Raw genomic sequence first — 14,769 nt, 5'->3', positions numbered from 1 at the left:
TTAGTCTTAAATGGGTCTCAGAATTCTTTGAGCATCTCCAGACGCCATGGTTTCCCCAAAGCATTTTGCCTTCAGCATACCCACCAGAATACACCCAGAGTCCTGTGTATATGGGGGAAGGGGTACAGAGTGGGTGCTGGTGGGGTTTTATGAGCATCCCTCTTCTCAGATCTGCCTGAGCCCTTTTTCCAGCGCAGCCTCCTTTCTATGCAGGATGCAGACTCTACGAGAAAGGAACTTTGCCCGAAGCTACCTTTATTTATGAAGCCTTAATTCTCACCATGGCAACTAGTGTAAGGTGGAGAAAGGAAACCCCAACACAAAGCCTGGACAGTTGTCCCAGTCTGGGGGGAAGCAGGAGACAGGAAGGAGGCTACAGCCTATACCATAGGGCGGTGGCTAGAGATTGCTCGCTGTGATTGTCCCAGAGAAAACACAGCAAACCCAGCCACCAGCCGGCTAATCAGGGCAGGAGGGGAGAGGGAGGCAGACAGAGGGAAAAAACCTGCTTGAAGAATAACCTCTAATGAGGTTTGATTACGCTGGAGCTTCTGCATTAGATTCCCCCCAAATCCCCGCCGGCTCTTTGAAATTCAAGAGTTCTCTTCTGTGAACATCAAAAGGTAAATCGCGTGGAGCTCTGAGCTGGTTGAACTGAGAGATGATTAGCGAATAAAAAATGTCCAGGATTTAAAACAGAAGCGTGGGGGTGGGGGGGCGGAGAAAGGAATCGTCAGCAGTGCTAATTAGACCATTTCCTGCTAACACCTGGCTTGCTTGCGCTCCTGTCGTCAGAGCAATTGAAGTGATGGTGGGGTCTCCATCATGGGTGCCTCTAGGCTGGGAGCACCTGGGATGGGTGGGCGCTCAATGGGCAGGCACTTTGGGCACCCGAAGTGGCTGGAAAAGGAAAAAGTGATGTCTGGTCCAGGCTCCTTGGCCTGGTGGTCCTCCACCATCCTCCTTCCAGCTCCCCCTCCCCTCTGCAATTCCTGCCATCTTTATAAACCTTGGCTGCTGTGATCTCCTGCCCTCCGTCCACCTCACAGGTTCTACAGTCCAGGCTTCTCACCAGCTCTCCATCAGCAGAGTAATCCCTTCTGTTTCCCCAGGGCTCAGTTTACCTTACTCCATCCTAGCTGCCCCTGCTTCAATTGCCACATGTCTTTCTACATGTGACCACAGGATGGGTCAATATGTTCATCTCATTGGCATGTATGGGCCACACTGTCAGAGGAATCATTTTGGATCAGTGTCCTATGTGCAATTACACAAGCAGAATCTATGACTTCTCCCACTCCCTTGCTTTCTGTGATCTGATTATGGGGTCCATGGGGGACCCCAAGACACGTCAGGATAGTTTGGGGAAGCAATCCCTACAATGTGCTTGCTGTGTGGTCCTGAGCTGGTCAGCTCCCAGCCTCCGTTCCTTCTGTAATTACCTTTCCCTGTAAAAGCAGGTGATATTAATACTTGACCTACTTCACAGGCTTTTGTGCGCGTGAAATGGAACGTATTTGAAATTGCTTCGTGAACTCCACAGTGCTGTACGCAGACAGGTCTTATCAAACGCTCCATAAATACCAGTTGAATGAAGACCTGGGGCCAGCTGAAAGTTGAGTGTACTCATTCTGGAGTGAGACAGGTTTGCATTCAAGCACACATCTGTGCAGCCTCCACTTGTCAGCAGGAAGGCTCCAGTCAGTACCAAGTCTCCAAGTACCATGGTTTCCCCGGCTTCGTGAGCATCGCTTAGCACCATGCCTGGCACATGACAGTTGCTCTTGGAATGTGGGCACCGGCGATAAGACTATTGGAGCTACTAACAGCAACAGATACGATTCTCAAAGTCTGAGCCCAGAGCCAGCAATATTGTCACAGCCTGGGGACTTGTCAGAAATGCAAATTCTCAGGCCACGTTCCAGACTCACTGACTCAGAGTCTCTGAGGCTGGAGCCCAAGAAGGCATGTTCTAGCAAGCCCTCCAAGAGAATCTGGCATCTTCTCACACTGGAGAGCTACCATGTGAGAACATGGTTATCTATCAGGATTATCTATCAGGACGGGAGACTCTGTCACATCGCCGCCGCTTTTCCTCTGTGCCAGCAGGAGATCCTCGTCTTTTGCTTACGGTGATTAATCTTGATGGGCACATTGGAGGGTTCAGGAAACACCCCCCAAATTAGTAAAGCATATTCTGAGTGTGTCCATGCAGACCTTTCCAGAAAGACTGACACGAGGGTCACCCAGAGGAAGAGGGAAGACTCAACCACATGTGTGTAGTACCATACATTGGGCTGGGGTTCCGACCACACAAAAACTGGGAGGAAGAAACCGCCAGTGTAGAGCTTGACTCTCCTTGAGTGGGTGCCCATTCTGTGGACATCAACTGCTAGTATCTTCAGTCTTTAAATGTGTTTGTCTCCAGGGAGCTTCAGGGACTTCAGTCTTAGACGGGGGCTGTGCCATTGGCCTCCTCTCCATTCTAGTATATTTGTTCATCCATTTGTTCATTTATGTGTATGTGTGCACGCATGCACATACCATGACCCTTATTATGGAGGTCAGAGGACAATTTTCAGGAGTTAGTTCTGTCCTTCCACCATGTGAGCCCCGGGAGTTGAACTCCAATTCCAGACTTAGTGGCAAATGCCATCTTCCATTCTGAGGCTTCCATTTTTTGGACTGGTTTTTTTTTTTGTTGTTTGGTTTTCCAGCTGGCAGACAACTATGGTTAGACTATCGGGCCCTGATCTTGTAAATTAATCTAACGAATGCCCTTTTATAACCATAGGTGCCATTGTTTCCGTGCTGTAGAGGACCCTGACTGTTAAGTCTAGCTGTACTTCTTGGTCTTCACTGAAATCATGCCAGGGCATTAGTAGTAATTATAGTTTCTGGTTGGCAGAATGGAAAACTGGAGCAGAGAGGTTCAGCACTTTGCCTAAGATCACACAGCTATTACAGGCAGAGCTAGGCAAATGTGGTTTCAGAGTCCAAATTCTTAACTTTCGTCATCTGGAAAGTGCCAGCCTAGGTCTAGGAAACTACCAAGGAGGGAAAAGGGTTGGGATGTAAAGTCATGGACCACTGCATTTCCTGTACCCCATGGAAAATAAAGACTTGACAGTTGCTCCAAGAACAGGACGGACAACCTGAGTCTCACACCCTGTAAGGATTTGCCCTGGCACTGGCCGTGTGAACTTTTTAGGGTTAGCTTTCTCTCCCTTTAAGAAAGTCCCCGAACGTCAAGGCTGCGATGCTCTTGTCTCTTATCGTCTGGCCACGTCGTCCTTAATGTCTGACCTTACTAGGACAGGGGAGATACTGTTGGGGATCAGAGGAAGGGAGAATGAGGCAGCTGACCTGGATAGGACAGGTGGAGTCAGGGAATGGTGGCTCAAACCTGCCGGAGTCTCCTAAGAACCCAGAGGTACAATTTCCAGTCTATGTTCTAGGGCCAGTTTGCTTGTGGTTGCCACTGAGATTTGAGCATATGGAAAAGCTAGGCAGGCTACTGGTCATCTCTGTCACAACAAGCTTCTCATTGCAGGAGCATGACTGAGACAAAGTGTCCAGGTGTCAGGAAGGCCCAGGGGAAGCAGGACCTGAGCTGAATGCAGACACCCAGAGAGCAAACATTAAGGATTGCCCACAGCTCTTCCCACACCTTGTCTCGACTTTGGAAAAGTGCAGCACACAATGAGCAGCCCAGGGCACATCCAGGTCCTGATCCTAGCTGAGGCTGGGGATGAAATGAGCAACCTGACTATCTGAGCATCCTTCATCAGTTGTGACCACGCCAGTCCACATTCTTCAGATAGCCTCACAGATGGGCAAGGGGTCTGTTATCCATTCCTTCGATTTACATCTGAATGCCTGCAAGTTACCAGGCACTATTGGCATCTGTCTTTCTCTTTACAAATGGGACGATGGCCTCTCTCATCAGCACGTGAGGAGAGGCTGAGTGGAAGCACATGATGCATAGGCCAGTGCCTGGTACATGCCTGCAGGATGCCCAGGGAGCAGACACGAGCCTGACCAAGGGTCAGGCTGAGTGACAGCCCCCAGGCAGGAAGACGTCTTACCTGCAGATGGTTCTGAGCAGAGTGGAGCGTGCCTCGTTGTGGAAGGTGATGATGATGCTGGTGGGAGGAAGGTCCGTGCAGTACACCAGCAGTGAACATCTGGCAAACAAAAGTGGGATGATAACTCAGATCTTCGAGAGCAAAGCTGAAGAGCCTGGGACCATGAACATCATTTAAGAATGACCAAAACTAAATGTCCACCGCCTGCTGGGGAACCTGGGCTTGGAGCCTAAACAGAAGCAAGTATTGTCATTTACCCATTCCTCAGTTCAAGTACAGTGTTTCCTAACAGATTCAGGACAAAACTCCAAGTCTTGGGCTCTGCCCCAAATCTGGGGCCTTCTAGCCTTCCTACCCAAGCCTCTGGCCACAGAGCAGATCAAGCCAACAGAAGCCTTATCATATTCACTTCTGAACTGGCAGCTTCAGAGGTGGGTTCTATCTAACTGTTGGCTCCCTGTCCCTTTCCCCTGCCCTTCCCAATATGACATCTTTAAAGAGACAGAGCCCCAAAGTGTCAGAATAAGCAACAAAGTCTGATCCTGAGAAGGCATTTCCTTCCATGTGTCCAGGATTATTTTGTGTGACCATTACATCTGGGGTAATTTCAATTTAATACCTTGCCTCAAGAGAAAATTGCAGCCTGCAGCCTGAGAATTGCTTTAATAATGGAAATAGACCCTCCAAAGTGCGGCCAGTTCCAGTGGGGGCTGTCATCTGGGTGTATCCTCCTGTTTCTCTTGATTAGAGGGATGGCTCAATTATGGGTGGGGTTATAGGGCATTGAAAAAAGAAGAACATAACGTGGGCGAGGGTCAGATACCTGTTCTGATTTTTTCGTTCCTTCCTGAGCTTTCATTTGGAAACCCAGAAACCCACAGAGAGGCTTGGAGGGGACTGGGTCGGCTGGAGTTGTTCACAAATAATTTGTACAAATATGCATTTTCAATTTTTTCTAGAAATATGGTTCACATTTTAAACCAAATTTCCACACAAGTCTGGACCTGAAACACTCAGGATCTCCAGTCTTGGGATGAAAGACCTGATGTCCCCGCTGTGGTCACTGTTCCGTGGGACCAAACTCTTAAACACCGTATGCTCACGCACAGCCACAAGAGAAGTCAGTATCAGAACCAAGAGTTAGGGAAGAAAGTAGGGTGGGGAAACGACGGGGAAGGTAAGCCATGGCCTGCAGGCCTTCCTGTCGTCTGTCAGAGACTCCAGTCAGTTCCACCTCAGAGTTGGTTCTCCTCTTCCACACCTCTCCTTCTCCGTAGACTGCAACTCAGTGGGGGAGCAAATGAATCCTGAGTGAATGTGTATTGTTGACACACACACAGACGTGGCAAGGACCCCACTGCCTCAGACCTGTGGCAAACGGCAAAGCCTTCCTCGGGTGAGGCTCAGGGAAATGGTGGAGCCTTTGCCTGGTCCAAGGACAGCTATTATGAATGACTGTTCCTTAGCTAAAACCAGTGTGTGCAGAAGTGATCAACAATAGTTTCCTCTTCCCGGCAGACTACATCCTGAAACTGTTCCTCTACAGAGACTCCTCCCTTAGTTGAAGTTGCCTCCTTGTTCAGCGATAGACAATAAACTTGCCTCTTCAGTTGAGATGAATGACACAGATGTGTGGGCTGTCCTGGATGCTGCTGGTGGTGCATCTCCATCAGAGCCTGGCCCACCTGGTCTCAGCTTTTCTATATGCAGTCTTCCATTTCTTGATATCCTCTGGGATTCCAGGTGGGTCAATTCCCAAGCCATGCGGTTGCAATACAGCTCCTTCGTTTGTAGTCTTCCTTCATCTCGCAGGGCTCTGCCAGACCCTTCTCTGGCTTAGAACCCTCAAGTGGCCCCTGCTGTACAAAGCCCAGCTTCATAATCACAGTCTCACAAGCTCTTGAACTCTCTGCTGTTGCTCATGTCACATGGAGCACTGGCCTCCCTTTCGCTATCACGTGAGGAGTTCCTAGTCATCCCTCCAGACTCAGCATAAATGTCCCCTTTGCTGGGAAACTATTCCATAGCCTCCGATAGGCAAATACCCTGTTGTTTCTACTCTAAGAGTTTGGACATCTAGAAGATGCCTCCTCTAGCACTTCTCATGATGAGACTGTATCCCCAACTTCATCAAACTCGCCCAGGGAAGAACCACAGCTCCTTCCATGTTGGCATCCCCACAAGGGAACGTATGTACACTAGATTCCCTTTCATAGAGAAGGAAGAAAGTCAGGACGTGCATGCCCAAGTCAGCTCTCATGCTATGAAGACACTTCAGATATCCCTGTAGAGAGACATCCTCATAGTGGCTGAGGCCCTCTGCCCTCTCCACTACAAGCTAGCCAGCCATAGGGATAGACTACATCAGAAGCGGGTCCACTCACTCCAGCCAGGATTTCTATGACAACAGCTACAACAGACTGCTGACTGAAGCCTAATGAGGGATGCTAAGCCAGCACCGCCCAGCCAAGATGCTCCCAATTCCTGATCCATAGATACAGTGAAGACAGCCTTTTGATGTTTTAAGCCACTCAGTTTAGTCAGGGATGATCTGCTGGGCATTAGGAACTACTATAATAGGGGAAGGGAGATACTAGGAAACAGCCTCTACTGAGAAGCTGGACTGTCTTTGGAGAGAGCCACAACTCTCATTAGAAGCAATGGTAAAGGGGTGGGGAATGGTGGTATTGGGGTCTTGCTTGGTAGATTATAGGATCCATGAGGACATGGAGGATCTTGGAGAGAAACCCAGGCAGTAGAATGCGCAACAATAAATACTCCAGGAAGAATAAGCCTGAGACTAGGGAGAAGGCTGGACAAATTATCTATGGAAAGGGAAGTAAGGTGAGAGATCTTTTTTTTTATTTTTTATTTTTTATTTTTTTTTGGTTATTCGAGACAGGGTTTCCCTGTAGTTTCTAGAGCCTGTCCTGGAACTAGCTCTTGTAGACCAGGCTGGCCTCGAACTCAGAGATCCGCCTGCCTCTGCCTCCCGAGTGCTGGGATTAAAGGCGTGCGCCACCACCGCCCGGCTAAGGTGAGAGATCTTAGTGTAGCCTCCTGCTCTTCCTCAGAAACAGGGAGAGAAAGGCAGCCCTGGATGCCACCATTGCCAGGACATCTAGCTGTTGTGGCTCTGCCATGGGGGAAGGTGCTTGGCGACCTTCTGCAGTCAGGACTCAGCTTTCATAGGAGAAGCTGAGGGAGAATGGTGGTCTTTGGAGTTGCCACTTGATTAGAGACCTTGTAGGCACAGGCACTACTTTGCTTGCCTCAAAGATGCCATCTGGGGAGAGAGGCATACCAATGCACAGGGATCAGAAGCCAGTGCACACAAACAGAAGCCTGAAGTGTCAAGGAGGCTCCATTGAAAATGTTGGATCCCATAGGGTAAGGTGAGGATGGATAGAAAATGGGGTAGAGCCACCCATAGACTCGTGGTCTGGGACTCTGGACACCACCTGCCAGCATGAGACCTTGAGCAAATGGGCCACCTTTACAGGCTGCTACCTGCTCCTCTGTGGAGCAGGGTTAGTCCAAATTCTCCCCAAAGATCTGGGCACAGACACAGAGGCTGGGGCTGTAGCCTGTTTTCAGTACGTACAAGCCATTTGAACCAAATGCCGTAAGCACTCTTTGCCCCTGAGCCCAGTTATGCCGCAGGGTTACTTATTTCTGAGTGTGAGGCTCCGTGTTTTTCACCCACACATTTGGAGATGGCAACCCTTAACTTGAAAATTTCCTCCTTGATCATTATGACAGGTCGCAAAAGGTGCTAGACAAATAGTCACATGGTTACTATATTTTATTTTTCTTTATTTAAAATTGTTTTTATTGAGATATATATTTTTCTCTGCTCCCCTCCCTTTCTCTCCCCTCCCCTTCCACCCTCTCCCATGGTCCCCATGCTCCAAATTTACTCAGGAGATCTTGTCTTTTTCTACGTCCCATGTAGATTAAATCCATGTATGTCTCTCTTAGGGTCCTCTTTGTTGTCTAGGTTCTCTGGGATTGTGATTTGTAGGCTAGTTTCTTTGTTTTATGCCTAAAAGTCATTTATGAGTGAGTGCATATGATATTTGTCTTTCTGGGTGTCGGTTACCTCACTCAATATGTTTTCTAGATCCATTCATTTGCCTGCAAATTTCAAGATGCCATTATTTTGTTGTTGTTGTTGTTGTTGTTGTTGTGTAGTGCTCCATTTTCCTTACCCATTCTTCAGTCGAGGGGCATTTAGGCTGTTTCCAGGTTCTGCCTATGACCATCAATGCTGTTCTAAACATAGTTGAGCACATGTCCTTGTGGTATGATTAAGCATCCTTTTGGGTATATACACAAAGTGGTATTGTGGGATCTTGAGGTAAGTTTTTTTTCCCCAATTTTCTGAGAAATCATTATACTGATGTCCAAAGAAGTTGTACCAGTTTGCACTCCCACCAGCAATGCAGAAGTGTTCCCTTTATGCCACATCCTCTCCAGCATAAGTTGTAATCAGTGTTTTGGATCTTGGCCATTCTTACAGGTGTAAGATGGAATCTCAGAGTTGTTTTAATTTGTATTTCTCTGATGGTTAAGGATGTTGAGCATTTCCTTAAGTGTCTTTCAGTCATTTTAGACATCTCTGTTGAAAGTTCTCTGTTTAGGTCTGTACCCCATTTTTTTTTTTTACTGGATTATTTGAACTTTTGATGACCAATTTCTTGAGTTCTTTGTATATTTTGGAAATCAGTGCTCTGTCTGATGTGGGGTTGGTGAAGCTCTTTTTCCATTCTGTAGACGGCTGTTTTGTCTTGTTGACCATGTCCTTTGCTTTACAGAAGCTTCTCAGTTTCAGGAGGTCCCATTTATTAATTGTTCCAGTGTCTGTGCTACTGGAGTTATATTTAGGAAGTGGTCCCCTGTGCCAATGCATTCAAGTGTACTTCCCACTTTCTCTTCTATGAGGTTCAGTGTGGCTGGCTTTATGCAGAGATCTTTGGGCACCACAATGATTACTATTTCTAACATCAGGTGACTCTTGCTATGCCCAAATGGATCTTTCTTTTGTTGGAAAGGTGTCTTTGGTGAGTGTCTCCATCAGTACTGACAGTGACTGAGGGGCAACAAGAGAGGCTAGAGATAGGGCAGAGCTCAAGGACTGTGGCATTAACGCTGGTGAGAACCTGAGTGTGAGGCCTAGATTTGAATCTGGCTTTGCCAAATGCTGGTTGTGAGCCCTAGACTGTGCCATGTACCTCCCTCAATAGTGTCACCTGTAAAAGGCAGACAAGGCTCTCCTCACAGATGGACAAGCCTCCTTCACAGGCTTGCAGGGAAGACTGTGGCTGATGCACACAAAGCATTTGGCAAGTGCCAAGGAAATGGGGGCCGAAAATAGCTGAAGCAGCCTCGAAGGGAAGCCTAGTGTGTATTGGCTAGAGGTGCGAGTTCACAGGGTAAAAAAGGAAGGGAGGTTGGAGAGGGCAAACAGAACCAACAAAGCAACAAGCAGTGGCTGGAACCTAGGTGGTATTCTCCTGGGCCTGGAAGCTCCTGTGTCCAAAGGGGTAGGACACAGGCCTGGCCTGGGTCACACCAGAAAGCCAAAACACTCTCCTGTCATGCAGACTGCCACAGAGGAGTGAGGGTAAGATGGTGTTTCACACCCTTGGGCTCATATCCCTCCCCAAGCTTTCCTGCCTCTGCTATAGCCCAAAGGTTCACCCTTCACCTGTTTGATATTCATAGCAGCCTCTGCAGAAAGGTAAACTGAGGCTCAGAACTCCCTCCTGAAAGGACATGACTCCTTAGCTGGCACTGGTCCCTAGTGTCCCACGCACTCCCTAGCATAGGGCAAGCACCATAGGGCATACAGTCCAAGGCCTGGTCCACAGCCTGCTTGGTGACAGGCAGTAGGAACTTATAATATGAACTTAAGGGGGACAAAAATCCTTAAAGTTGCATTCCTAGAGGAGAGTCAGCCCAGACAGTAAGTGGGCTCTCTGTGGGAAGGACCTAAAAGATGAATCAAACACTCAGGTTGCTGGGGCCATGAGGAAAATGAAGAAGGCAGCCGATGCTGACGTCTGGCGCCAGCAGATGGACGAGAAAGCATGTTGATAATTTATTAAAGATTCCGGGGGGTTATTGGAGAGAGGAGCCGGCAAGTAGGAAAGATGGGGTAGGGGTGGGAGCGCTTAGCTCATCCTCTGTATTAGGAGGATAAGGCATTAGCTGTACGGAGGAAATGTGTGTGTGTGTGTGTGTGTGTGTGTGTGTGTGTGTGTGTGTGTGCAAGAGAAAGAGAGAAAGAGAGAGGAGACAAAGGAGAGAATGTGTGTGCTGTGTGTGTGTGTGCTGTGTGTGTGTGTTTGTGTGCACACACATGTGCATTCTGTTTGAGGCGGGAGAATCCCACCACAGCTACACCTGAATTACACATTCCTCCAGGATGATTTTAAACAGCTTATACCCTCTTCTTTTTTTGAAAGACTCATTGGAGACCCATGATTTTTGGTAAGGCTTATGTGCCTCCTGGATTGCCAACCTTGGGAAGGGCCAGTGTCACTGGCTGAAGGTGCTTCCAGGGAGCAATTCTGCAGCCAACCCAGGGCATAGGTGGAGCCTTATCCTACTCTCCCCCGACCCAGCTGTGAATTGCTATGTCCTTGCCCCTTCCCCACACCCAGATGAACATGACAACCTCAGTGCATTAGAAACGCGCCTGTCAGTTACCACGGCGATGATGCACACAGATGCACACAGCACCCTCCTTTTTTATCCCACATGTTCATAAAATACTGCAGCTGCCAGCGAGGGAGAACACAATGACGGTCATGGTCACCCCCGTTTTGTTAATGAGTTAGGACCCTTTGTGGTTGGTCCCTGCGGCCCTGGAGCACATGGTCTTCCTCTCACTACATGCTGGGGGAAAATACTTGATCGTAAATTAGAAACCATTTGGGATTTTATGCTGGAGGATAAAAACCGGAGGGGGTGACAGAGAGGCAGGCCAGCTAACTTTAAAGCTGAGTGAGAACATAATTATTATTACTATGAGGTTGGCATAGAGGAGGTTGGCATAGAGGAGAGCCGCTCAATGGCTGTGAGCTGAGCCTGGCAGAGGGCTCTGGCACCCTGGAAGGGAGAGATGGAGGGCAGTTACTGAGTGGGCAGCACAGCCAGAGCTGGGTGAAGGGTGCCATACAAATGTGCAACATGACACAGTAAGAATCAGACAACCTGGCATGGGAGACTCTCAGGATAAGCAGTTGATTGGGGTTCAGGAGCGATCTCCCTTCTCTGACCCTTAGTCTTCTGGTTAATGGTGATAACAATACCCACCACATAGTGTATTTAAATGACGGCTGGCGGAACCCTTACCACTGTATGGAGCGCCTCAGGGGTGTAATGTTTATAGTAGCTTAGAAAGTGGCTATTGTTTTCCAGATTTACTAATCTTCTGGTTTGAACATGGAATACCCTTACTCTGGTTTCTGTTTTAAATGCTGGGTTGACCCAGTGTGGAATGATGCTATGTTGGGAGGTAGGGGACCTAGTCAGTGCAAGTAGGTCACTAGGTGTGGGGGGAATAAGTCTTTAAAGGTTGGAACAGGGCTCCAATCTGTTCTTCCATTTCGTCTTCCTGTCTACCTTGATAAATATGCTCCACTGGGTTCCCCCCACCAAGATGGACTCAGGAGTAATAAGGAGGCAGGCAGAGAGAGGCTGCGTCAGTGAAGCTCATGAAGGGGGCTACAGCCAGATGTGTAGGGCTTATCTCATGCTGTAATACTCTCATGCCAGACCGGCTGAGTTGTTACTCATGAATGCTCTGCGCCTCTTCACACTGTGGGCACATATGTGCCCCACACTCAACTATACTCAGAAAAAGGAGTATCTATGGGTGTTAGAAACCAGAGATCTGCCTAGGAGATTGGGCTGCAGGGCAGGCACAGGGAGATGCTTTCTGGGGGCACCCCAAGGGAGATGCTGCCCACTAGGAGTCTCACAGGGTGGGAATGATGTGTCCCTTGCCAGGCTATGTCAAATGCTTCCCAGGCATCTGATCCTAAGCAGATGCCACACTCCCAGCTGCTCTGTAGAAGGTCAGTCCCCGTGTGAGAAAACTGTTTCTCTCCATAGGTTCTGTTTCCCTAACTTCACAGCCAGGGAGATAAAGGACACACAGGCCTATGACTCGCAATAGGGGTGGGACTGTGTGTGCCCAGGGGTGGGATAGGGAACACCCTTCCTGCTCCTCCTCCAGCTGCCATTCTTGTTGCCATCTACTCCAACCCAGGAGAAGCCTCAGAGCCACTGTCACTTCCTCATCACCTGCACATAACTATGGGCATGAGGAAGACGGGGGAAGGGAGCCAGCCAGCCCTGGGGCCTGAGACCTTTCCGGGTGCTCTCAGGCAGGGTGCAGCGAGTTTGCTACTGGCTTTTGGAATCAGATCTTGTTTTTCAAGCAGAAAACATCTAATCCACTCTGAGCTCTGTTCCGTGGAAGGACACCTGATCTCAGGGGGAAAAAAAAGGAGATGAACATAAAATACGAAATGCCAATTCTGGCTGACCCCCAAGTTTGCACCTGACTCTTTAGAAGCACAAGACACAGATGGCATAGGAAAGTCTGACGTGTGTAAAATCAGCAATTCCTTTTAATCTCATTTCATGGGTGACACGGATACACTGTAAGGCATGAAATTTTTATTTCATGTCAATTTCACTGGGATTTCACATGCAGATTAATTTGTTCATCCACGTAAACATGTGCCGCTCCAACTTCTCGCCTCAACAGCTACCCTCTCGTAGTTTAGAGAGATCGCTTCTCTCATAAAGACACTTCCAGTGACGTGAAGAGCTATTTTACTCTCATGAAGCTATATTTTAATTGCTTAATATGTTATTGAATCTTGGGATAGACAGAAGGGGGAAAGTAGGCCAAAGCAGGCAGGTAACCTGCTGAGGACTTGGCTGATCACATGATTCACATCTTTAAAGATGGCCCCCAATCCACACCTCTTTGCATAACCCTTTCCTTTGTATAACTTAGGGACTCCCTGCTGAGGGGCAGAGTATATCTAAGGAAAAGGTCTCTGGTCCCTAATTTGGCTGTCTCCTTTCATCCATCTTCCTCAAGCATGGAGCATTGTAAGTTGCTTAGTGGTGATGAGAAAGGAGAAGAGGAGTCAGTGCGTCTCTGAGGTGCCTCCTGGATTGGAACAGACAACAAAGTGAATGGCAGGTGGAACGGCAGGTGGAGTGGCAGTTGAAGTGGCAGGTGGAGTGGCAGGTGGAGTGGCAGGTGAAGTGGCAGGTGGAGTGGCAGGTGGAGTGGCAGGTGGAATGGCAAGTGGAGTGACAAGTGGAGTGGCAGGTGGAGTGGCAGGTGGAGTGGCAGGTGGAGTCGCAGGTGGAGTGACAGGTGGAATGGCAGGTGGAGGTGGAGCACAAGTGTGTTCCCCACCACTGTCCCTCATCTGCTTGCACACTCGGGCACACACAACTCTCTCCCAAGAAGTTAGTCCTACCCTCATTGGGAGCCATATGGTTGTGTTTGCCTTTACCTCTCTGGCTGTGGTGTTAGGGAGAAGGAGAAACTGGAGATAAATTATTTCTCACCATTTTGTGACTAAGGCACAAGAGCCTGGCTTACACACTTGGGGAAAAATACCCTGCCATGTTGGAGAGCTCCACACAAAACTGTCATTCACCAAATCTCACTAAAAGCCATGTGAGAGAAACTGGATGATGATTCTCCTCCGGTCAACCTCTGGGATGACTACCATGCTAGGTGACTGACTCCTTGGTGGCTGCATGGGAGACTCCCTGAAGTAGGGGGCTTACTTATGCCATGCCAGGATTTCTGACCCATAGAAACTATGAGAAGGCAAAAGGTATTTTAAGCTATAGCCCATTGGTTCTCAACCTTCCTACTGCTTTCACCCTTAAATAAAGTTCCTCAATGTTGTGATGATCTCCAAACATAAAATTATTATTTTTGCTACTTCCTAAGTGTAATTTTGCTACTGTTATGAATTGTAATGTAAATATCTGATACACAAAACCCTGCGGGGGATGCAACCCACAGGCGGAGAAACACTGTCATCACCTTTTGGTGAGACTGTTATACAAAAACAGATTAATACAGGCACCCTTGGCTACATTAGGAGGAGAAGAAGGAAGAGGAGGAGTGGAAGAAGCAAGGAGAGGGGGAAGTGGGGGAGAAAAATCATCATCATCATCATCATCATCATCACCATCACCATCATCCTTAAACTCCCCTAGGTAAAACACAAATTTCCTTGGGTACTTGGAGGGAGAGCCATGGAATCGCAACCTGTTCGGTCTCTCTTCAACACACTGTGGCCTGAGAGTCTCCCTGGAACCCTTTGTCCATGCTCTGCCGGGCTCCATTCACAAGATAACACTAAGTAAGTAATACCTTGAGGATTCTACATGAAGAGAAAAACTAGTATTTGGATGACCTTTTTTCTTTTTTTTCCCCTCTCTCCTTCCCTTTTTCTCTCCCCCCACTTCTTTCCTTCTTTGGGCATCATTTCAGTAAATGTCCGAGGACAGCCCCAATTCAAGATGTTCCTTCCATAGTCTGCATAGTTTTGAAATCTGATATTGGGGGCCACCTGGAATGAATATCTTCTCATTTCTTCCCAAGACCACCTACAATGATGGA

At 48.3% G+C, this 14,769-nt stretch overlaps 1 protein-coding gene across 1 annotated transcript in view; it reads right to left on the bottom strand.

Moving 5' to 3' along the window:
* Galnt14 (polypeptide N-acetylgalactosaminyltransferase 14) overlaps positions 1 to 14,769 on the bottom strand; it is a 219,116-nt gene that overhangs the window by 50,385 nt on the left and 153,962 nt on the right. Inside the window, exon 3 of the mRNA XM_038319836.1 lies at positions 4,089 to 4,187. Within this exon, the coding sequence (XP_038175764.1) occupies positions 4,089 to 4,187 (99 nt within the window). The remainder of the gene's footprint in view (positions 1 to 4,088; positions 4,188 to 14,769) is intronic.

The sequence above is a fragment of the Arvicola amphibius genome, chromosome 2, assembly GCF_903992535.2.
Source record: "Arvicola amphibius chromosome 2, mArvAmp1.2, whole genome shotgun sequence".
Classification (NCBI taxonomy): Eukaryota; Metazoa; Chordata; class Mammalia; order Rodentia; family Cricetidae; genus Arvicola; species Arvicola amphibius.
This window is presented reverse-complemented; position numbering and strand designations above follow the sequence as displayed.